Source organism: Diadema setosum, chromosome 16 (assembly GCF_964275005.1).
Source record: "Diadema setosum chromosome 16, eeDiaSeto1, whole genome shotgun sequence".
In the NCBI taxonomy this organism is placed as follows: Eukaryota; Metazoa; Echinodermata; class Echinoidea; order Diadematoida; family Diadematidae; genus Diadema; species Diadema setosum.
The window spans coordinates 23000009-23026047 of record NC_092700.1 but is presented as its reverse complement, the minus strand read 5'-3'; the positions used below and the strand labels follow the sequence as shown (position 1 = coordinate 23026047).

Below are 26039 nucleotides of genomic sequence, written 5' to 3'. Positions count from 1 at the left end.
TTGTGTGTGTGTGTGTGGAATTCACTTACATGTGATGTCATGTTGTGATTCATCTTCTCATAGTGTTCTCAAATTCCAACGTTTGTCAGACATCTTATACAGAGATCTGCATTGTTGTGTGTGTTGTGATGGTAATGAATCAATGAGCTGCCCTGCAAGTGACAAAAGGAAGCACGAAGCAAATTTGCCAAATCATGAGATATTGTTCAGTGCAGATAGGACTTTGCGTGCGGTACTTGCTCGGAGAGATACAATGTGTTAATGTCAGAACCGCCGAACATTTCATTCATTTCAATGTTAGGAATGGATAAATTTTGCTCATTTTTGTGAGATAACATCTTTATCACTTTATCCTTTTATCAAAGTAGGAAAAACAAAATGTGTTTTTACATAGTTCACTATCAATCTGGAGCCAGGTTAACTAAACTGTAAAGTATGAAATTCCAGTCACTTATTTTTGTTTTTTTTTTTTACAATTTTAAAGATTATTCATGTCTTCATTTGTAATATTATTTTTAGTGATATGATTAAATGATATTTCTTCTTTTTTTTTTTTGTCTTTTCACGTAGTGATATACCTTCTTCTGTGCACAGTGGTTAGAATAGGTTATTTGTTATCACTTTCTATGTTACTGAACTCTCACCTATTAATAATTTAACCTATAACTTTGGATTAATGCGCTGTTGGAAATTCCAGCTCAAAATGGTAAAAAAATTAAAGTCTCACAATTTTTCATTCAGTAAGAATGTTTGTAAGAAATGGCTGAATCATTATTGTACAAAGTTATGTGCCAGATTTTGTATTGTATTGGAACTTGGTGTCTGCCTTGTTCCTCAATAATTGTTTTCGTGAGATGTGACTTTGCCAAACTAATGTGACATTTTGAACTCATAAATTTTGATTCATTTTCCTTTTTACATTAATGATTTGCTTGTGCATGAGTGTTTTTATTTAGTGTAAGCATAGAAAGAGTAACAGAGGTCAATATGTCAAGACTCTTTATGCAAGATACAGAATATGTACTACTTTGAAGGTATCAGTGGGTAGAAATATATTCCCATACAAAAACAAGCTCATACACTTTTACATACACACACCATTAATACCTATATACTTTGTGTCATATTCATTCCTACAGATCCTGGATATTCAATGTCAGTGGCGGATCCAGGGGGAAGCGCACAGGGCCACGCCCCCCCCCTTTACTTTTAATTCAAATTCAATTTAATTCAAACAAAAGAAAGAAAAGCAAAAAATGGGGGTCGTGCGTGTGCCCCCCCCCCCTTTAATTTTGTAAAGGCTCCCCCTCTTTACGGAATCCCTGGATCCGCCCCTGAATGTTAATGATGGCAAATGCTGCAGTGTATATCATGTGCCATTTCTCGATTTTACCTCACACACCACTAAACACACACTCAGAGAGTGATAAGTAAACACTTTATTGAGTACTCCATATTTGTTATATTCTTAAAGAAATGCTGGTGCATGGATTACAAAAAGAAAAAAAAAATCTTACAAAACCTTTTTCAGAGTGACTCTTTACACACACAACAAAATTCATGTTGGTGAAATAGTTAATATTATTGTCTCGTTGCTACCCTTCCTTCGAAATCGTAGTGGATATTCCGATTTACAGCTGAAAAAGTCGCATCAAGTCATAGTTCACTGACCTTTCACCTATAACCTTTAGGGATCTATTTACCCAGAATCTAATCGACTCATTTTTACCTCGAGGTGCATAAATTTTCACCTTGGCCAGATATGCCAATAAGAAAGCCGATTTCTGTAATGATACATTACAGTGTAATCAGGATAAATAATTTTACTGGTCATAACTTTTTTTCCCCTTTTACAAAGAGATGTGAGAGGATGAAGGGACGAGGATGAAAGGACAAGATGATGAATCAATGGATGAAGTGATGTACCATCTCAAAGCATACATTGTAGGTCAACATGAGGGCGCTGTGGCATAGTGGATAAGACTCCCGACTTCTAATCGGAGGACCCGAGTTCAATTCCCATCCAAGAAGTGATTACGTCCTTGGACAAGATGTTTTTACCCACCATGTCCCTCTTGACCCATCTGTATGAATAAGTAAGTACCTGGCAAAGCTAGGGTAATAATGATGGCAGGTCGCCCAGTCTGGTAGAGGAGTGGTGTCACTGAAAAGGCTACCCTGGATAAAGAAAACCTTATAAATTTTCATTAGGCAGCAGAACCGAACGGGATGGAGGCACAAAACATGAAATTAACCCTTAAAATCTTTTCTGCGCCAACGAGTAAAATATGCCCAAATTTACACATAAACCTATAAGCAGGTAATATGATATGGCACGCAGAGTGTTAAGAAAGATGACAATGATGTAAGATGTTCATAAAAACATTTGATCAAATTCATGTAACTTGGTAGCCGAACCATATAACAGCATTGTTTGAATGTTTGTGGTGTGGAAAATCAGCTCTAGAATAAAACATCACAATGCAAGGACACTGTATTTCGATCCAGCCGCTGTCTATGAATGAGGTTTGGATTAGGGAATAAAAAAAAAGAAAAAAAAGAAAGAAACAAACATCTTGATCATGTATTGAATTGGCCCCACCCCCCCCCCCCAAAAAAAAAAAAATCAGCAAAAACAACAACACACACACATACAAACACACACGCACACACACACACACACACACACATATATATATATATATATATCTTGTAATACCAATCTTAATACTGTAATATTACGCATTGCTGTATGAGCTTTGACGAATAAAAGGGAATACATCTAAAAACAACAAACGTTTTGATAACCATATACTTTTTTTTTCATAAGTGTCTCGTTTTTATTATCGAAAGTAAAGAAAGATACTCTCTTATAAGTACAAGGATATTGCACATAGTCGATGGTAAGAGGGTATACACATCAAGATATCATTGCACGCCTACAGGTAATCACAGCTTTAACACTATGGATACAACAAAAGAATGTTACACTCTAAAAATTATCGAAAATGTATCTAAGTAGTTCATTTCCGATTCAGCTGATATTCTGATATACGTGTAAATAATTTTCTTAGAAGGATGAAATATATATTTTTTTTCTTTTTCTTTAAGCGGGAGCCTGGAATGCTTCAACTTGAAAAAGTGTCAGAAGTGCACTAAAAAATCAATACCTCACCACAATTTCCTTTTATGATATCAGCAATAATGAAATGGTGTAACAGTAAAATCTGTTGATACGAACTAGACCATAATTAACTGAAGTACACACTTAACAGTTTATCTCTTCTATTGACCTTTAGGATGACCCTGGTAAATTTCATGACGCATTTCCTGTGGAGGGACCTGCTATTACCATGATTACGCCCATGCAAAGTCAATGTCAGCAAATACTTGAATGAAAGATGCGTGCAGTGGTACACATGGTGCATTGACCCCTCATCCAGGGATATACGCCTAGTCACTTGAGCGGGAATGTACAGTAAGTCTAGTCACTTGAGCGGGAATCGAAGACAGGAACTTTCCCGCAAGTGCATTCCCAGCATTCTCATCCACATCATATAATGTCCCATCAATTTCAGAGATATTTCAATGATATCAGGTAAAAATAATGAAAGGAAATAACTCATTTTACCATTCAAAGCTAAAGGCTTATAGATTAACACACCGTCACATGCTTTAAAAAGAGACAATTCATCAAGATAAAAAGGTGCTTCTTTCCCTTGTTATTTCCTGAATTTCATTTTCTCGATAATGATTATCGAGTAGCAGGTAATGAAACGATTATGGTATATAGTGGTGGTGATCTTCACTAATTATTCATCTCATTATTTTTTCAACTTTTTTATCGTTTTCATTTTCATTATTATTATTTTCACAAATCGTCATCATCATCATCATTATCATCATAGATCATAACATGATTTTACTTACGTCATCATTATCATCGACATTGTAATCATCAAACCAAAAGTACAGATTCTTGCCAGCAATACAATTGTGATTTGTGACTTTCAACAACGGAGAATGTACATGACATATTGATAATAGGCAGTGCTACATTTCCGTTAACATCTGCATACAGAACCGTCACTGTGCCCCTTCTTTTACACATGGTTACACTCAACGTTCATTTCCGAGTGTTTGCCAACACGAGAATCTTGAAAAACTGCGTGACCAATGCCTGTCTCTAGCATAATTCAGCTCCGTTTGGCACACACACACACTGTTAAAGGGTTTTGTTTATTACACTGTCTATGTCGGCTCGTGCGATGGGTTGAAAAAAAAAAGGGCGGGCTAGGACAAAACTGGAGGTAATACAGAAGTATGTTACACCGCATCCATTATTCGTGTCTGTTATCTATTGTGCTGCCCAACAATGCTAGTCATTGATCATAGATCTGCGACTGGAAGGCTAAGACGACGCTAATTAGGGAAAAAAAAATGTGTTCTGCACATGCGCGAGACAGCTGTTTCCATTGTCCAAGTCGGGATGCTGCGTTGTCTTAGCGTTCGCGTCGCAAATCTAAAGCGCGCTAATGCTAATAGGAGGAAGAAGACAAACACGACATCGGTTCAAAAAAAAAAAAAATTCAACAAAAGGCATACAGGAATACATAATCATAAAAGACATTACTATATGTCACGTGACAGAGCAAGGAATGTGATGAATGGAATTTAGAGCACGCATTCCATTCACTCGTAAAGTAAACTCTCAGTTAAGGCACTTCTAATCACGACAGAAGAATTACAGAATCCCACAGTAAACACAATCAGATAGAAAAAGAATCAAACCAAACCGCAGATATCCACTGTGTGGTATTACCAAGATATAATAGGCACTCAACATAGGGCGTAACGCGTATTTTCCTTTTTCCCCATGAATAACTTTTTGTACAATAATATCGAGGCAATATTTCTATATTTCCTTTGTTTTGTTCGAGTTAATGAGTCACTTGTTCCATTGGCTACCGAAAAATAGAGAAAATAATGAGACACGATAATTCCGGAATTTTGCAGCCTAGCTATTATAAAGTCGACTATCAGGTGAGTATTCAATGGTCGACAGGAAGGACAAAACTGACTGGACTGAAATTTGTCCAAAACCTCATCGCGATAATGGGATTGAATACAAAAGGATAGGAAATAACTAGACACAACTAGAAATAATTAGATGAGATATTACAATACTAGTGATCCAAACGTGAATAGTGAATAGGACGACGGATATACCAGCATATGCTGCGATGTTATCACTGCGTGATAGGGAAAAAGAACACCCAAGGTAATCAAAACAGAATAACAATCAAACAAAAACAACAACAAAAGACATCAAGTTTTGGACGTACTGGAGCGTGTTACATCACTTGGAATAGAACATTGAATTAAGGCAAATAAGCCCTCATCAAAATAAAAGGCCCGTACGGAAAGTCACACAAATACATGATTAGGTAAGATTTTGACAATATTATTCTGCTTAAAATTCAATAGATATGTAAGTCGTAATACACTATCACAAATAAACATATTCTCATTAGGAATGCATAGGGAGACGTATATATATACACTTTTTGTAAATTATATACATCTTTTCATTCCTACGCTCTATCTATCAAGAATAAAATATATTTACATAATATTCTTTTGTATCATACACTAAATTTGTAATGTTTCCTCCATAATCTCCTATGTTATATGCATAGAATTAAAATCGAATATTTACAATGCACTGTGCTTCATTTGCATAACAATGAGAAAGCTCAATCAAGGTATAAATATGACAAATAACTTTAGCTGCAATCCAGTCGCACTCACTTTACTACATCACTCTTCAGCAGAACGTCTTATAAAACAAAGCACGCCGCTATCTTGTTCAAACATGCATGATGGATTTTGATATTGAAAGGTAAAAAGGAGTAAGAATTTTCAAGGTTGAAGGAAGCAGACTACCGACAAGAAGAAGTAGAAGAAGAAGAAGAAGAAGAAGAAGAAGAAGAAGAAGAAGAAGAAGAAGAAGAAGAAGAAGAAGAGTAAGCTGATAAGATGGGAGTACTGTTTGCTAAGCTCAAGTTTGAAAAAAAACAAACAAACAAACCTGTCTCCAATCCAACGGTGAACAACAAACAATGCTGGAAAAAAAAAATGAACAGTCAACAACGTAACAACAATAGGATAGATGACTTAAAGGTCCAGATCCACTGGCGTAGCCAGGGGGGGGCGATGGGGGCGGTCGCCCCCCCTAAGATTTGGACCGGGGATTTGGGAGGCGGAAAAAAAAATGCGTGTATACTGTATGCATGCACATGAAGCGGGTCTCCTTTGCAACCTTTCATCAAATAAGATATTTTTTTGAATAGTTCACTCAAAGTGTGCACCAGATCGTTGAATTTCAGTTCAAAATATGCAAAATTTCTCGTGCTTGGGAGGGGGTATCCCCCTCCCAAACCCTCCCCCTCTGTGCCTCTTTCCCTAGCTAAGTACACTTTTTAGATTTACAAAAAATTCTGAATAATTCTGAGTCCACAAGACTTATATTCCGAAAACTGAAGGTTCCTTCATAAGGGGAATTTCCCCTCTTAATCGACCCTTTCCTCCCTCAGTCCCCCCCCCCCCATCAGTTTTTTTTTTTTTTTTTTTTTTTTTTAGTGATTTCCCAAATGTTGATTCCATAAAATATGCGTATACGAGATATCTCAATTTCAACCTTAAAAAGATAAAAGCTCCATCGGAAGGGAAGGGTGGAGATAACACTCGCCCACGCCTTCTCCCTGCTCCCCCCTCCCCCCCCCCCCCCCCCGCCATGCAAAGAAGTAGACTGTGGCTATACCCAGATCGCTTTATTTCAATTCTAAAAACGCAAAAAGCTCCGCGAGCGGGAGGGGGAATCCCCCTTCCCCTAAGCTCTAGACTTTATACATACGCACAGATGGTGCACATTCGGAATAAGAGCTAAATTCACACTTTTAACACTTCGATGAAAAAGTATTGCACCAAAAATGTGCACCACATCGTTGAATTTCAGGTCTGAAAGCGCAAAATCACCTTCGTGTGGGAGGGGATATGCCCCTATCTACACCCTCGTGTGCATGCATGCTTTTTCTGTTTTATTGCTGAACAGACAGTGTTCATGATATTCAGTGCAAGAATTAATACAAGAAGACTAGTGTATTTAAATTATACCATTTTATAGGCAAATTGTTCAATAATAATCTACACTAAAACATATATACTGCTACCTTCAACAAGTGGGCCTGTTTCACGTCGATAAAACGCGCAAAAACATGCATCAAATTGCACCATTTGCAACATCAAAATGCAAAAAGTTCTTACCGTGGGAGGGGGACACCCCCTCCCACACCCTCCCTTCCCCCCTCGCTTGCTCCGCTCGCTCGGGTTCAGTCGCGTTCATGATATTCAGTGAACAGAATTAATACAAGAAGTGTATTTAAATTATACCATTTTATAGGCAAATTGTTCAATAATAATCCACACTAAAATATACTGCTACCTTAAACAAGTGGGACTGTTTCACGTCGATAAAACGCGCAAAAACATGCATCAAATTGCACCATTTGCAACATCAAAATGCAAAAAATTCTTACAGTGGGAGGGGGGACACCCCCCTCCCACACCCTCCCCTACCCCCTCGCTCGCTCCGCTCGCTCGGGTTCAGTCGTGTTCATGATATTCAGTGAACAGAATTAATACAAGAAGTGTATTTAAATTACACCATTTTATAAGCAAATTGTTCAGTAATAATCTACACTAAAATATACTGCTACCTTAAACAAGTATGACTGTTTCACGTCGATAAAACGCGCAAAAACATGCATCAAATTGCACCATTTGCAACATCAAAATGCAAAAAGTTCTTACCGTGGGAGGGGGACACCCCCCTCCCACACCCTCCCCTCCCCCCTCGCTCGCTCCGCTCGCTCGGGTTCAGTCGCGTTTATGATATTCAGTGAACAGAATTAATACAAGAAGTGTATTTTAATTATACCATTTTATAGGCAAGTTGTTCAATAGTAATCTACATCAAAATAATCTGCTACCATAAACAAGTGAGACTGTTTCACGTCGATAAAACGCACAAAAACATGCATCAAATTGCACCATTTACAACATCAAAATGCAAAAAGTTCTTACTGTGGGAGGGGGGACACCCCCTCCCACACCCTCCCCTACCCTCTCGCTCGCTCCGTTCGCTCGGGTTCAGTCGTGTTCATGATATTCAGTGAACAGAATTGATACAAGAAGTGTATTTAAATTACACCATTTTAAAAGCAAATTGTTCAGTAATAATCTACACTAAAATATACTGCTATACCTTAAACAAGTGGGACTGTTTCACGTCGAAAAAACGCGCAAAAACATGCATCAAATTGCACCATTTGCAACATCAAAATGCAAAAAGTTCTTACCGTGGGAGGGGGACACCCCCCTCCCACACCCTCCCCTCCCCCCTCGCTCGCTCCGCTCGCTCGGGTTCAGTCGCGTTCATGATATTCAGTGAACAGAATTAATACAAGAAGTGTATTTAAATTATACCATTTTATAGGCAAATTGTTCAATAGTAATCTACATCAAAATAAACTGCTACCATAAACAAGTGAGACTGTTTCACGTCGATAAAACGCACAAAAACATGCATCAAATTGCACCATTTACAACATCAAAATGCAAAAAGTTCTTACTGTGGGAGGGGGGACACCCCCCTCCCACACCCTCCCCTACCCCCTCGCTCGCTCCGCTCGCTCAGGTTCAGTCGCGTTCATGATATTCAGTGAAAAGAATTAATACAAGAAGTGTATCTAAATTACACCATTTTATAAGCAAATTGTTCAATAGTAATCTACATCAAAATAAACTGCTACCACAAACAAGTGGGACTGCTCGACGTCGATAAAACGCACAAAAACATGCATCAAATTGCACCATTTACAACATCCAAATGCAAAAAGTTCTTACCGTGGGAGGGGGGAAACCCCCCTCCCACACCCTCCCCCCCCTCGCTCGCTACGCTCGCTCGGGCTCGGTCGCTTCGCTCCCTCGCAGACTAACCGCCCCCCCTAAGATGAAATCCTGGCTACGCCGTTGTCCAGATCAACACTATTATGACATCATGCACTCAAGGAAAGATGTGACCTCCACACCATTGGCTCATATTTTGTAAGTAAGTTCTGTTTTCTTCAATAACAACAAAAGAAAGGAGGAAACATCCTTTTGTTGTTGTTGTTTTTGTAAAAGCGTAACGCCAAAACGAACCCGACTTCCTTTCGCTGTTCTTCTCCCGGTATCATTGGCTTTGATTTGTTTGTTTGCTTTTGTTTTTTCTATTAAACACGATTCGTGGGGCTAAAATGAAGCATTGGCATAACGCCCTCGTATGTCCACATCGGCAACAGATTGCGACCTTGTCGTTTGCGAAATTAAAGGTCAACGTAGTATTAAAAGCAGAATTGCTGTATTACACACACAAGGTTCAGCTTCGGTATCAGTCGAGATAAGCTTTGATATGATTTCGAGCATTGCAAAATGTCTGTGATTCGCTCTTGTTCGGTTCATACTTATGTGTGTGTCTTCGTCCACTCAACTCACACGTACTGCAGTAACATCATCGAATATCTGCAAACCGGTGCATTGGTGTCGTTAAGTTTGCAAGTATAAAATAACACACTCTTGCTGATTTCAAGTTATACGTATAGCGTAAGAGTAAACTTCTGGTGTAAAATACCCTCATTAAACTATCCTGACCAGATATCACAAATTTTAAGGATCACACACATACGCGCGCGCACCCACACACACACAGGCACACACATACAAACACGTGACTCGGGAACTATATAACAAATAAGCCCTCTGGAGTCGTGTTACGTCGCGACGACCATGTTGGGCATTGAGTTCTCCAGATCGCTGGTGGTGGTTACTTCGTCTTTGCCCGTTAGGTAATACGTCATCAGCTCCCCTTTACCTTTGACCTTGACTAGACCGCGCTTTTGGAACTTGAAGCCGTACTTCTTGAGTATCAGCATACATGCCTCCACAACCTGCAACGAAATTCACACATGATTATTTCAAACTGGGCTAAACATACTGACCTATACGCTATATGACATCGTCACTATTCAACGTCTTTGTCCTTTAACCACACACACACACACACACACACAAAGAAACTTTATCAACTTTCTTGATGTATCAGCATACTGTGGTTTCTCAACAGCAACAACAAAAATAATGTCAAAGTTCACTTGGTGCTAAGAAGAATCAAAGAGGTCAAGTGCAGGCACAGGTTATTCGACTGGAGTCACATTAAACACAATTGTTACAATATCTAGAAAAATTGTAATTCATGATGGTAATATTTAACCTCGAAAATGAAAAAAAAAAGAATAATAATTGTCACGTCACTGTAGCTGTTTACAAGTTTCAGGCGACACTGGTTGAGCAACCTTTCGGGTGCTGTTCGTTATTCAGAAGGTTCGTTATTCCGAAGGTTCGATATTCCGAAGGTTCGTTAATCCGAAACACACAAATTCCCTATACCTAGAGGTTCGTTAATCCGAAAATGAAAAAGGGTTCGTTAATCCGAACATTTGTGGCATTATTCCGAAGGTTCGTTAATCCGACAATGAAATAGGGTTCGCTATTCCGAAGGCTCGTTTATCCGAAAATGAAATAAGGTTCGTTATTCCGAAGGTTCGTTAATCCGAAAATAAGATAGGTTTCGTTATTCCGAAGGTTCGTTGAGCCGAAGTGATATAGGGTCCGTAACGAACCTTCGGAACAACGAGCTTTGTTTCATTTTCGGATTAATGTACCTTCGGAATAACAAACCTTATTTTATTTTCGGATTAATGAACTTTCGGAATAACAAACCTCATCACATTTTCGGATTAACGAACCTTCGGAATAACGAATCTTCGGAATAACGAACCTTCGGAATAACGACCCTTCGGACTAAAGAACCTTCGGAATAACGAACCTTCGGAATAACGAGCTGTAACCCAACCTTTCATACGACATCTTTTATGCTAAAATTGTTTCTTCAAAGAGAGTTCACATTCTCTAGTAAAGGGTCAAACTTTCATAGTTCTTCTGCACTTCATTCAATCGTGCGGAATATGGTACTTTCACCCTCATGAACTATATTCCTTTCTTGTCACGAAATATGAATCAAACTATTTTTAGACTCAAGTTCTAGTGAGCGAGCAATTTCTATTATCATGTTAAACCGTAAACAGGCATACGTTGTGTGAGGTGTATACTTGGCGAGAAGGACCCTAGATATTAAAAACAGAACGAAGCATCGACATGGCAGAAGTTTGTAAGTACTTACACCCACATACACATACAATCATCTTTGCAAATGTATATTTATAACTTTATAATAACATTATGTAGCCATATTATGGAAGAGAGAGAGAGGTATATAGAAACATATGTTTATAAATTTGATACAAAACTGACAGATTACAGATGTAGATTTTGTCGATATTTTTTACCTGTATATGGCCAGCTTGTCCCGTACTTTCCATTCGACTGGCTACGTTGACGGTGTTTCCCCAGATGTCGTAATGCGGCTTCTTTGCGCCAATCACACCGGCCAAGATGGGACCGTGATTGATACCTGGAGTGAGAGACATACATGTATCAATGACAGCAATTATATATTTTGATTTTAACCACAGTCATTTTAATGCGTGATATAGTGCCTATGTGTAACAGTCATGGTTGTGGATGCATATCAACTTATCCATCACCGTATTGGGGAAGACAAGCTATATAACTGAGATGCAAACAGGAATGGAATTTCTGATTTTACCAGTTGATTTGGTGTATTCAACAACAACAACAACAAAAACAACAGCAGCAGCAACAGCAGCAACATCAACATCAACAACAACAACAACAACAACAACAACAACAACAACAAGAAAAATTCGATGGATGGCCTACCGATTTTCAGCATGAAGTTGTTGAAGCTCTGCGCGTTGATGGTTTCGAGCGTGCTCCGCAGCGCGAAGGCAAGGTCCACCAGATCGGCCAGGTGCTGCCACCGCTCCATGTCATCGCGGTAGTGGATCTCTTCCGGGTTGGGAAACATCCCGGATGCTGCCATGTACGTGCTGTTGATGGTTTTGATTTTGCTAATGTTCTTGAAGCGCGGTTCGTTCAGGAGCTGCAGGTATAGCAACAATAGTGACCAAGAGACATGGAATATAAGATACAGTAACTATTATGATCTTTCCTTGATGTAAGACAGTATATATTTGTCTTATACAGAGCTGTAGCTGAGATTTCTGCCAGATACATCAGATAGGCCCTTGTGCAATCTTGTCAGTTATTGGTTGTGGCAAAGTGTCGGGAAGGAGCCGAATGGGCTGGCTATCCGTTCGGTCTGATGCTCCCGATCGTTTTTATGAAATGCATTGACTTGGAATTACGTGAAGATTCTTCTGATTTTCAAATCTATAGGCCTATATTGCTGCAGTTCTGTACCTGTTTGATTAACAATCACTGTTTTTGTTCTTGGCCACGGGACGGTTGAATACAAAATTAATATCAAATAGATATAATCACCATAATAGCAAATATAATAGATGCAACAGAGCTCACAAATGTCTCTTATTATTCTATTTATTTACTTTTTCGGGGGGGGGGGGGTATTCCCCGCCAATAGGCTAACGTTGGGATAATCATGGGACAATTTCACAACGGACTTTTTAACTATTCGAGTTCACAATACAACAACTTAAAGTGTCTACATCACAGGTACGGACGTTGTCCCTACAGAAACTGCAAAGCTGTAAGTAGCAAACATTGTAGACCTCTCCATTGAAATGTGCCCCCCCCCCCCCCCCCCCCGTGCATGAATTGGTTGTAAGGAACCTTCACCCTGAGGAAATACGTCATTGTAACAAAAATCATGAAAGATTCAGGAACACTCACATCGTCAAAATCGCTGATAATTTCGTTGAGAAATCGGAGGCATTCGGTACCCTGATTGTTAATGGCATCTTCCGAGTAGAAATCGGAGAAGTTCGGCATGGAGGCGAACATGACGCCGGCCTCCGTGTAACTCTGGGCGTACAACTCCTAGACGGGTCAAAGTTGAAATTGAAACATTAGTGTGCGTAAGAAAAGTGTTTAGGTTAACTTCTTAACTGACTAACAAAACTTTTGTCGATAGAATTAAAGTGTTTTGATCAATGAAGTTCTAAAGAACTGCTATTAATTCTAAATATTTGAAAAATACCCACAGAAGAAAATTCCTTATTTGTTTTGCGTCAAGGGCAGAAATAAACAACAAATAAATAAAAACAGTAACAACAATAAAAACTCAACAATCTCTGTCTCAGACGTGCCATTTCTAATTCGTGTTGCCTTAACATAATGGTTATAACAATTAATTAATCATTACTATTATAACCCAATGATATACATAGAGGCTATACAGTAATTGACAATACAATAATAAAGTGACGATTCTATCCACTTTTGTGGATCCCGGCGTTGTAAAACTGGACCGTATTCGATGAGCATCAATTTGCACAAAAACGACGCAAGAACATGACGTCAAATTCAAATGTGGACCAAGTTAAAGAGGACGAGGCGAAGTAGGAAGCCGCCATCAAATTAACACATTGTGTGCTTTGAGAGCCGATGGACACAGAAAACCCCACAGCGTTGTACACAGTGATCAAAATCTCCGGCAAAGGAAGGGTTAACGGGATAGTATAGTATTGGTTGAGGTGAGGAGTCCGTCTCTAACTTTTTGCACGATACTTAGAAACTACTTTATGAAATGTTAAAGAGCATATGATTCTAAGAGGGAATTCAAAGTTTATTTGATGAAAATTGGTTTTGAAATGGCTGAGATGTCCAAAAATAAAGTAAAACAAAGCGATCCTAGAGAAGCTTGTACTAGTAAAAAGTGGGTCCCACCTTTTATCAGGATCCCTTTGTTCTGGTTTTCTCAGCCATTTCAAAAACTTAATTTTTGAAACAAAAAACAAAACAAAAAAGAATTAATCAAATAAACTTTGAATTTCTCTAAAAAAATAAATGCTCTTTCATATTTCATAAGAGGTTTCTCATTATTAAAAAAAAAAATCATCAAAAAACATTGAAAACCATGAGGACCCATCCTTACCGAAACTGTACTATCCCTTTAAGTAAGAAAGTAAGCAAAGTACCTCATCACTCTTTCTGCTTCCAAGGAAGTGCTTGGCCACGTGTTCGGGCATGATGTTGAGCACGAGGTTCTCGTTCTTAACCCGCATCCGACCCACCTCCTCCTTCTGTTCCTTGGCTTCCGTCTTCCAGTAGAAGAGAAGTCTGGACGTGACCTCCAGCTGTGCGGAGTATAATCATCCAAAGTATAACTATCCGAAGTATGCGGAGTATAATAATTAGCGTCATGTTGTATACGACATTTCAGTGTTATATATAAGAATATAACTTATTCAAGTAGTACATTCTCGTGTAGGTCGATGACAAATCTGTAAAGCCATTACATCATCAACAGTTACTTATATAAACTGCGTGGTGTCGTTTCGATCTGTCTTGAAAAGGGAAAAAATCTTTGGTCTTCTACAACGTTTTGACTTTATGTCCCATTTTGATTATTTGTCATTTTTGTCCGTTTGCGTTGCATTACGCAGTTCACTCAACAAACATGTAAATACTTTCGAATGCAGTGTAAACAATGCTTCGGTTCACAACACTGTTTTGTGTTACCTCCCCTTCTCTTCATTCTTTCTCAAGCTATTTTTCTAGTTTTCTGCACTGTTTCTTCTTCATATTGGTTCATGACAAGTTAAATGTATATTCGCTAAAAGGCTGCCACCTTGTTCAAGCATAGGCTTACAATGGTGGTCAAACGACAACTCAAGTTAGTGACCCGCTATAGATTAAATTGAATTGAATTGAATTCATTTTCCATTTTCATGGTAAAATGGCATGAACGGTTAGAATGGTTGACAATTAAGAATGGAAATTCAGAGGCAGAGAAGAAAAATAAAATACTTAACAAGCCTAGGGTGGACCATATTGTCGCATCATGGAAAATGACATAAAATTTAGCTTGTGCCAGGTTGTTGTAATTATTATTTCTCGTTTGTCTTTGTTTTTGTTTTGTTTTTGTTTTGTTTTTTGTTTTGTTTGTTTTTGTTTTTGTTTTTGTTTTTGTTTTTTGTTTTTTGTTCTTTGCTGGGCATGTAAATCAATACACTTTGCGAGGATTTTGAAAGTTGTCACATGAGAGTTAAAGGGACTGTACAGTACTGGTTGAGGTAGGGATTCATGTTTTGAACATTCCTAAGTGAGATAATGAAAAGCCTCTTATGAAATATGAAAAGCATGAAATTTTAAGAAGGATTCAACGTTTATTTGATGAAAATTGGTTTTCAAATGGCTGAGATATCCCAAAAAGTGCTAATAATAAAAGGCGACATGCCACAACTTTATTAGGATATCTTTGTTTCACCTTGTTTTTGGATATCTCAGCCATTTCAAAACCGATTCTCATCGAATAAACTTTTGATACCCCTTAGAACTGCATGCTCTTTGACATCTCATAGAGTAGTTTCTGAATATCTCGCAAAACGTTAAAAGCTAAATCTTCACCTCGACCAGAACTGTACACACCCTTTAAAGATACTCACGTAAGAGTTGAAGTAGATGAGAGCGGCTGCTACCACGACCAGCTGAACGGTGTTAGCTATCCGAGTTTGGACACTATTACATGGTCTGTATGAGGAAGTGGGGAAAGCAACAACAACAACATTATTATCATGTCAGAGCAGTAACCTTTTCTTTAATTGTTCTAACTTACAGGGGACCTGTTTGGCAGAGCATTTGCACCAATGATAAAACAAAATATCAAAAAGCTATGCAACAGCAATGACAACTAATTTTGGCTCTAGCTTATTTGCTTTTTATTTATGTATTCATCAAGATCCCACTATGTGGTAATGAGCTATGCAGTTTCCGTATCCCTGCTTTGTGCATGCCAATTCATATCCTATGATTCAATTTGGACGCACTTATTGCTAATGCATCGGAGCAAAGTCGAAACACATGACGCAAAACATTTTGTTCTCAGTTGCACACGTCACCTAAGCGGAATGTGTGGGTGAGCACGGCACTTTTTTCTTTCTGTTTTCTTTTCTTTCGTTTTTTTTTTTTTTTTTTTCAGTTTGCGAGAAGACAGTCCAGGCCAGAAATTTGCGTCAACCCATGAATTCACAAACGAGTGACGAATGTTCCTCCTTACTGGTTATCGGTGACCATGGCTTCGAGGTAATCGTCGTGTCGGTTGTAGAGCCCGGGTTTGATGACGTTCATGAGGACACAGTAGAAGACCGTGAGGAGGATGGTGAGAGTGAGCTTGACGAGGTGCGTGATCTGAAACATGGTGGTGATCACAGCCTGCCACCAGAACAAAAACAACAGCGAAGAAAAAGATGCTTAGCATTGCACGCGGCGCTTCGGACGTCACGGGATGTGTGTTGTTATTTGTTTGTTCAAGTAAATAGTCAAAACCATAATACATATAGTGTACAGTGTAGTGTACACAAGTTAATGTCAGTATGTCACAAGTAACAACAAAATTGCAATAGCATTAGAGACATAATCATACGGGAACAAATATTCAAACCGGATACGACGAGGTAACGTGGTAATGTTCCACTTAAATGCAACGATATAGATAATGATTATAATGATGATTATGATGAAAAAAGGAAAAAAGAGAAGAATAAAGAGGGAAAGGGGACATTATCATGGAGATAGACGGATAAATTCAATGTCGACAGAAAGACAAAAACAGATAGATAGATAGATAGATAGATAGATAGATAGATAGATAGATAGAAGAGAGAGAGGGGGGAGTGGGGAGATATCTTTTTAATCAAGTCAGACGAGTTTTGACCTATCATTGCACTCCTTCCCTCACAACTCTATGCCTTTTGCTCCATGACTATCAATGGTAACCAGGCTTTGTGCGTATACTATACACTCAATATCTCACCATGACAAGGAGCAGCATGTAGTTGAAGTACTGTGGGTTGAGGCAGCGTGCGTCTTGCGGATCGAGCAAGGTGACGTTGCCGTATGGGGTATCTTTACAGGTTAGCTATATAGGTTAAACGAAAGAAGTAAAGAGAGGTCGAGATATAAAAGAAATAGTGACATAACATTAGAAACTGCTTTGCGCGTTGTCAAAGTAAAAGAAGGTCAAGCTACAGTCTCATTTCCTTTTAGACTTTAAAACAATTTAGTGACGAGCATTTACTAAGACGCATTTGAAAAAAAAAAAGATAACCATTAAAAAAAAAAAACCCAGGCAGTATGATTACCATTACCTATTCGCATATAAAATGGTAACTACTTGGAATGAATGCAAAAATCATTTAAGCTTTTTAGGAGTTCTCTCATATTTGCCCTGAACACAATTCATTCCTGACGCTGCCGGCCGCTAAATACACACAAACACAAAATAAAACATCAGTTATCAACGTCAAACTTGTCCCTTTTCCCAATACCTCCGCAAACAATAAAACGACAAAATGTGTGGTGACTGCTTTTGATCATTAATTGGTCATTGCATTTTTTTTTTTTATCAGGATGACGGATTTCCTTTGGAGACCTGCAGTCGGCAGCAGGTAGGCCTATTCGATTACTGCTAGAAAAAAAAAGGAGAAGAAACTACGATATTATGCACATACCACATCGACGATGTCGGTGGCGGAGGCGAGGGTGATCACGAACGTGGCGCACGTGATTCTCGCCCAGGGCGTTCGCTCGACGAACGTTGCCAATTTGATGAGCATGGAAGGATAGTGCGCCTTGAAGCTGGGCGCGAGCGACACGTAAGTGATGATAGCTAGGACGGCAGCACAGACGGAGAATGTGGCATATGTCAGGCTTGTTCTGTGGTGGGCACAGGAAAAGGTTAGACATGAGAGACGGGTGTATTAAAGTTAAAACACAGCCCTGTGTGGGAATGCACGGAATGTAGTATAGACAAGAAACGGGAGGAAACAATCAAAAGAAAGAATTCGGAGTGAAATAATAAAAGACACCAACCAGACTAATATTTGATCAAACTGCTACGATCAAAGGTAAAAAATGATGTAAAAAAAAAAAAAAAACACACAAACAAACAAACACACAAACTCACCTTGGCAACATTAGAAGCTGAACGAAGAAGACAAAGAAGACAACGGTGAGGGCGCTCGATATACCAGCAGCGCTCATTCTGTCTTTTCCCTGCTGGAAGCGGGTTTCCATTGATTTCTCCTTGAAGCGCAGAGTGAGGAATTTCGTCTTTTCTCTCAGTTTTCTGCAAAGGAAAACATCACGAAACTCGTTAGAAAAGTCTAGGCTACTTCATAAACCTCATTGGCGGAAAAAAAAGAATAAAAATGCGGTAAAATTTCATTTATCTTGGAAGTAAATTGGGGTGTGGGATAATTGTGACCACATTCTGATTTCATTGCTATAATTATTCAAATTCATTATTACAAATCCCCTTCCCAGTTATTTTTTTTTTCTTCTTGCCTTTGCAGTGACCCCGAGCAAAGAATTTTACTTAATCTCTCAGTCATTGCATCGGAGAGGCATTTGAGTTTAACGTATAACATCCTTACAAAAATCTTACATATTCATGTTTACCAACCACCAGACACTTTATTTTTTCCAGAGATTTTCGAGCTGTTCAGTGAGGGAAAATTCTTCATATTACCAGCCAGCCTGACTGACTGGGTGACGTCACTCACGTGTTGCTCTCTCTGTCAGCAATGGCTTCATCTAATCTCTGATTCTCGTCCTTCTGATCCTCCCGAGCTTCCACTTCCGGTTCAAAGGACACCGTCTTGGCCTTGTCCTTGAATTTGATCTCAGTCTCCATCTGTGGTTGGATATGGAATGGAACCACAGGCACACGAGTGGCATTAATTCAACAAGTCCTAGAAGCTAAACCTTTCTTTGGTTTGGTGCTGCATTATATTTATCACAAATCTTACAATCGTACATCTTACAATCTCATTTCACGATTTACTATTCATTCATCATGAGACTGAATAAGAAAGCAAAGAAAAAGGAAACCAACAGCTATCATTTAAGTCAATAAATAGCACATTATGACAGATCTCTTGTTTTTTCCATTGAAGAGTTTTCAAACGCCTTTTGGTCCCTAAAATTTATAACTAATTCTCAAGTTGGAAACACATTTGAAAGGACTTAAATCTTGTTTCTCTCTCTCATCCTGGCAAATAATTATTGTACAGTTCTTTTCAACTGAACTTTAATTAGACTTTTAGAAGTTTAGTTTAGTTTAGAAGTTTAGTGACGGAGAATAAGATCGTTAAAATCCTTTTACATAACTCAACTCAAACTCAAACTCAAACTTTTACAACATACTGCATGGAGCTGCAAACAGACAGACACACGAACAACCATGCAAACTAGAAGACAGGGAAAGAGACAAGAACATCAACGCATGCAAGCTGGAAAAAAACAACAACAACCTGCAAACATGACATAATACAACACAGCGTCCTTTTCGAAGCTTACACTTAATGACAGTTGCGCTTGTACAGCGCCACCACACACCACTGTTCAACTCCTGCTAAGAAAATACACCACATCAACACGGTAGATAGCTGCACGCAGCGAGTACCCACGCAGCAGCTGCTTATTGTACCTCATCTTTCTTGATCTTGTCCACACCTTCCGGTATGCTTTCTGACGCAGGCTCGTCCGACGTCTCCGTTGCCTCGTTGTGGTTGTTCATTGACAGACTTAGCCCAGAGGCAGGCTGATGAACATAACAAATGAGAGAGAGAGAAAAAAAAAATCAATTGATTAATCACACACACTGGAAAAAATATAGACTGACTAGACGTTATGATAATGACGATGGCGATGATGATGAATATTTTGATAGCTTCCAATAAATTATGATAATTAGTATGATTATTCCCATCATTATTACCCTCGTTGTCTCTCCTACTAGTGAAATTGAGCCAGGGAGCAGAACATCTTTTCCTAGCTCCTTGTTGTACCCCTCCCCTCTCTTTCTCTCTTTAGTCTATTATTTTCATCATTATTACCATCATTTTCATTCACTTCCATGCATTATGGTACCAGTTGCGTATAACAACGTCTTGAATTAGCCAGTGATCCTCTTACACGTTGGATTACATCCTAATCGTTACACCATAACTGCCCTTTACACGCCTAGATCACAATGAATTTATTTGTTGTTGTTTTTTTTTTTATAATTATATCATAATGTTATGCCCAGTTGAGTATATAATGCTTCGTAGAAACTGCGCAATATAAATTCCCAATTAAGATCCACCGTTAAACGAATCAGGTAGCGTTGACCCTTAACCCTTTCAGTGCTTTGAATGCCGATTAGCTCAGAAAACGCCACAGCATCGTGCACGTTGTTCAAAGTCTCTAGCACAGAAAGGGTTAAGATTGAAAAAAAAAAAAAAAAACTTTAAGCATGACTTTTACGAGCACTGCACCCTCGTGCTCATGTGATACAGAATGAGGCATCAGGAGGCTGAGCATCGAGAGGACGAGTTTCCTCGCACGTTTTCACCTAGCCTTTTGTCAAGGCCCTCTCGCTGTATGGTGAAGAGAGCCCAGCCGAGTGGGATGCGCTGTCGCGCTCGGCTGGACTCGCCCGGTATAGCCATCAAAATACAGGGAGTGGGCCTAGACAAAAGGCTAGGTTCTCACCTGGTTTTGATTCTTATTGACTTTGATCAGATACGTCTTGATGCCGGCGTGTTTAATGTGATCGCTTCTCGTCTCCCCTTCTCCAGGCTCCACGTCAAACTCACCGTTCAAGCAATCAAAAGTGCTCTGAGAAATGTGAACGCGCCTGTATTTTTATGCGAGAAGAAAACGAAGAAAAAAGAGGTCATTCATACTGTATTCACATGGAGATTGAAACAGTCATCAACATAGATTATACAGACATATTTACCAACAGGTGTGAACGCAATACGCCCGTCAAGAATACTGACCAGGTCAAACAAGTACAAGAGTATATAAACTCTGAACAAACTTTATTTTAGAAATACAATTATTTCCGTTTAAGTCACCTCGGTCAAGTTGCAACTGTACACGGTCTGATAATGTGAACATAGTACGTCAAGTCGACAGCAGAATACAAAAGAAAAAAAGTAATGCCAATGTACAACCGATACATAACTTCTCATAAATGAGGATAATTTGCTTGTGATGTTCGCCCTGTCATACTGAAGCACATTAAGAGACGTTTCAAGCGCGCCTCGTTTTTCCTTTGTCAATGCTTTTTTGTTGCCGGGAGAGGAAAGTGGGTAGCGGAACAAGACACAGGGGGAAAGGGAAGGATGAAGCCACTCATTATTTTCTGGGTTAATGATTAAATAATTAGCCCAGATATCATTCATTCCATCCCCACGTGGATTGGGAACCTGGTTTCCGCTGTGATACTTATCAGTCGGATAATGTCGCCTGGCTCGAGCTATGTGCCCTAATGTAGAATTATGTACAAAAAGAGCTTCATTCTCTCTTTTTTTTTTGGGGGGGGGGGGGGAGGGGGAGGGGGTGGACTCCTACATAAGACATTTTTTTTTTTCTCACGAGAGTTTCTGCAATCGTATTGTGTGCTGTTCCTCATATCCGAGAGACTAAGATCGACTTAAAGACTTCCTCGGTAGCACAATTCATGAGATGCATGAACGGCATGACCACATTGACCAGTTGGCGTACTTGAGTCTCCCCAAAAGCGCCCTGCGAGGTTTTTCCAGTTTTGCAGCGTTTTGAAACATCAAACAATAAACGGGTAGCCGAGGGCAGGTGCCCATTAGGATAGGACATGTTTTGTTTGATGTAAACGAACAGTCGCATGGGTGAAGTTCACACTCTGAGGTGTTTGTGGCAGAAAGTACAAGCACCAATGCAATCGATTCACCCATGGTATACAACACTTCTGGTGTTAAGTGTTCTTCCACGAGTTCCTACAAAGGTTACAAAGACGGTTAACGTTCGTAAGATTTCCTCTAACACCGTTCTTTTTCAAAGGTAGTTAGTTAATTGTGCTCCCTATGATTTCGTATAATCATGTGTGGCTCGATGTGCTTTATGGAGGGAAATGTAAGAGGCCATTAACGTTTTGACGTTGTAGGTTGTTTAGGTGACAATCGAGTCCATTAAGATTGACGATTGCTTCAAATGCCCGCGTTACAATGCACACGAGCTTGACTTAAACTTGGCACTCAACCTGGTTGTCTTTTTCTACACCATCTGCACACTGTCAAAGAACTTTTCTTTTCCTGTTGATGTGACTGAGATATGGAAAACAGGATAATGGATAAAGAGAGGGAGAAAAGGGGGAAAGGAAGGGGAAAAAAAGAATGGTGGGGAGAGGGATATAAAAATGGTGGGAGAGTCACCGTGATAGATAGTGATAGATTGATCCGAAATTAAGCGAGGGAGAGAAAGAATGAGATCTGCGAAGAGGTTCAATGAAAGCCGTGATTTTGTACACGGCGATGAGCGCAAGTACTTTCTGGAGCTGTAGCCATGGTTACGGAAGATTGAATCCCCGATAAACAGTGCCCTCGCTATATGCTCTGCGGAGAAAATTTTATCTCGGCGATCGGAAAGCGTAGAGCATTAACGACTGTCTACTTAACTCTCTGTTTGAGCAGGCGCAATTAGGTCTTGGGTAATAAACAGCCGGGACAATTTGTTGAATTAAAGGCTCCAAGACAATATCACAATGAATTGGAAAACAGCTTTAACCAACAGCAAAATCTGACATCACACACACACACATATACAAACACACACACTCACTCATACAGAATATAGGCAACTGTAACGAGTTTGTTAGATGGATAAACATATAGCTGTATGAACAGCTCTGGTAGACGAATGATTAGGTATGCAGAAAACTTGTGTTTGATTAAGAAATGGATAACCTGGATAGATGGGTTAATAAATATGGCGTTGCAGGTCGACAGCTACAGGCTAGATGGTGAAACAGAAGGGAGTACGTACAGTACTAAAAGATAGGCAAATAGACAGACAAGCACACCAGCTCATAGATAGATAGATAGATAGATAGATAGATAGATAGATAGATAGATAGATAGGTAGGTAGATAGGTAGATAGATAGATAGATAGATAGATAGGTAGATAGTGATAGAGGGATAGATAGAGAGATAGATAGATAGAGAGATAAATAGATAGATAGATAGATAGATAGATAGATAGATAGATAGATAGATAAATAGATAGATAGATAGATAGATAGATAGATAGATAGGTATAGATAGTGATAGATAGATAGATAGATAGATAGATAGATAGATAGATAGATAGATAGATAGATAGACAGATAGATAAATAAATACAAAGACGCATATAGATAGTATAGACTGATAGTTAGATAGCTAGCTAGACAGATATAATTATAATCATATCCAAAGCCATAGCCAGAGAGATAAATAGGTATGTAGAAAGAGGAAGAGAAAAATCATTGGAAACCTTGAAAAGAAACAATAAAAAATGTACAGAGTACAGAAGTTTAAAGCTGAAAGGAAACATACTGTAATTATGTTGAATTTCCTTCGCTGATACATGATTTGTATCAAATTCATACTGTTTATTTACATGGTGTTGTACGAGATAAGGACAAAGGAAATCTTCGGCAGAGCTGCTTTGCGGAGAATCAAGAACCAGAGGCGGACACCCCACCAGAAAGACATCGAAATAATCTGAGGAGACCAATGTTTCTTTCGAGGAGAATGTGTCGGATATTGAAAAGAAGTTGACAAAGAGACCATGGCTATTAGGAGACAGGGAAGTAGGGGAGTTTGAAGCACAGGAGAGACCAGTTGACCGGGTATGTAGAATTCTTTCTCTGTACAAAATATGTACATACATCATGACGAACATACATACAAACCTACAAAAATACAAACATAAACGCAAACATACATACATACATACATACATTGTACATACACACACTCATGAGAGAATACATTTATTTATCGCGACATGCATGCGAACACACACACATACATTCATACATACATACATACATACATACATACAAACATACATACCTACATACCTACATACATACATACATACATACATACATACATACATACATACACGCATGCAACCTACCCTGGTATTCCGCCGGACTCCATGTTGTTGGCCAACACGACGTCGGTACTCCACACGTCGAACTGCCAACGCTTTTGACCCATGACGCCTGCCAGCACGGCCCCTGTGTGTATGCCCACCCTCATGTCGACGCCCGACTGTGTGCTTTTCCTCACCGCCCTACCGAAAAAAAAAAAAAAAAAAAAAAAAGTGATGGAGAAAAGAAAAAAAAGATTTTAAGTAAGATAATCAACAGATAAAGCAAAATAAAACATAACCAGTGATACCTTACATGTAACCTGTCAAGGCACATTCTTGATTTTATTTATCATGATTAAAGATATTGTAGGCCTACATTTTCATCATTCTGTACATATTATCGTACATAATTTTATTTGTTTTTTAGCAAAGCTGTCATCTCATATATCTAAAATCAGCAAGAATTGAGTTCACTCGTTTTTACAATCGAACTCATCATATATCTGACCACTCTCTTTACCGTACAGAAGGATAGCTGTTCGTTCGTGATATTTTGAAGCACTGAAATTATAATGTCAGAAAGTGGCAGTACGCAATTTTCCACGTTTCCAAGCGACAAGCACTTTGTAAAGCAAAAGTGTATTGTTACTACAGGGGTCAGCGCTATTCAAGAAAAGAATCAAATACCACCATAGGAACAGATCGATATGAAATTATAAAGAATTTAGAGAGTGACAATAAGAGGAGTATTATGTTAAACGCACAGAGCGGTCTCTTAAATTCAGCCTCTACTAGAGACCAATATCGTTATGACTACCACTTTATTAAGTATATATTGGTATACTCTGATTAACGCTAAAGCATAGTACTCGGCAGCACTCAAAATTCGTCTTTCATCAGTTGGAATTTGCTTACAACATATATCAAGAAACTTGTTCGGCTTGCGCTATTCACCAGGATATCGAGTAGTTTTGTAATATTCCGTGATCAAAAGAGTGACGATCGGGAATGTTCTGCGAATGCAATATGAGTTAACTAATTTCGGCGAACCCTTTTCGGTTGATACTTCGTGATTCATTTTCAATATTATCAATTTCATGGCGTTTTCCACACATTTCTTATACATAAGTGTACTATTAGAACAAAAATTGACAGTTTTGTAAGCATACGAGAAGTATGTTTTTACTTTCATGGTTGCAAAGAAGGCAAAACACTTCCATTTCAGGATGAGCAAATATCACTTATAAAGAAAACTCTTGAATGAATGTGATGCATACGATTTGACATTGGCTCCAATTATATGTGTGTTAGTATTAGTATACCTATGTGTGTGTGTGCGGGTGGGGAGGGGTAAACAGCGTATCAGGGCAACTACCCCCACCCCCTCCCTAAATACTGGTTAGTGATAAGGTTAGAGTAAAGATTAGGATTAGGGTTAGGTTTAGGGTTAGAGTTTTGGGTCAGGGATTGGGTTCAGGATTAGGGTTAGGGTTAGGATTAGGGTTAGGGTCAGGGGAAGGGACTGGGGTAATTTCCCAGGGGGTAATTGCCCCAGACCCGTAAACAGATCAACTTACGCGATGGCGACGACCATATCGAGCCCCATCTGGACGCTGCACACGGCGTGGTCGGCCCGCTGTTCGGGCACACCGCATATGCAGTAGTAGCAGTCCCCCAGGATTTTGATGCGTAGCTGATTGTTGCGCTGAGAGGGAGAGAGAAAGATTTATGCAGTATATAACTCCATAATTGGTGTTGTAGTAGAAAAAGATAGCAACATGATCGTAATACATTATGTTACAACATTTAGGAAATCGTGGAATCTGTAAGTTGTTCGAACGACGGAAACGGGTGCATGTTTTAC

General features: G+C 39.1%; 1 protein-coding gene across 1 annotated transcript in view; it reads right to left on the bottom strand.

The window, feature by feature from the left end:
- Positions 1-9872: 9872 nt before the first annotated feature.
- The window catches only part of LOC140239535 (adenylate cyclase type 3-like), a 54511-nt gene continuing 38344 nt past the window's right edge, over positions 9873-26039 (bottom strand). The window contains exons 5-19 of the mRNA XM_072319370.1: positions 25753-25880; positions 24218-24376; positions 20764-20908; positions 19715-19828; positions 18789-18919; positions 18191-18352; positions 17736-17940; positions 17039-17143; positions 16283-16437; positions 15672-15756; positions 14202-14360; positions 12955-13101; positions 11962-12184; positions 11508-11632; positions 9873-10049 (exon numbers count right to left, since the gene is read on the bottom strand). Coding sequence (XP_072175471.1) covers positions 9873-10049; positions 11508-11632; positions 11962-12184; positions 12955-13101; positions 14202-14360; positions 15672-15756; positions 16283-16437; positions 17039-17143; positions 17736-17940; positions 18191-18352; positions 18789-18919; positions 19715-19828; positions 20764-20908; positions 24218-24376; positions 25753-25880 — 2220 coding nt within the window. The remainder of the gene's footprint in view (positions 10050-11507; positions 11633-11961; positions 12185-12954; positions 13102-14201; positions 14361-15671; positions 15757-16282; positions 16438-17038; positions 17144-17735; positions 17941-18190; positions 18353-18788; positions 18920-19714; positions 19829-20763; positions 20909-24217; positions 24377-25752; positions 25881-26039) is intronic.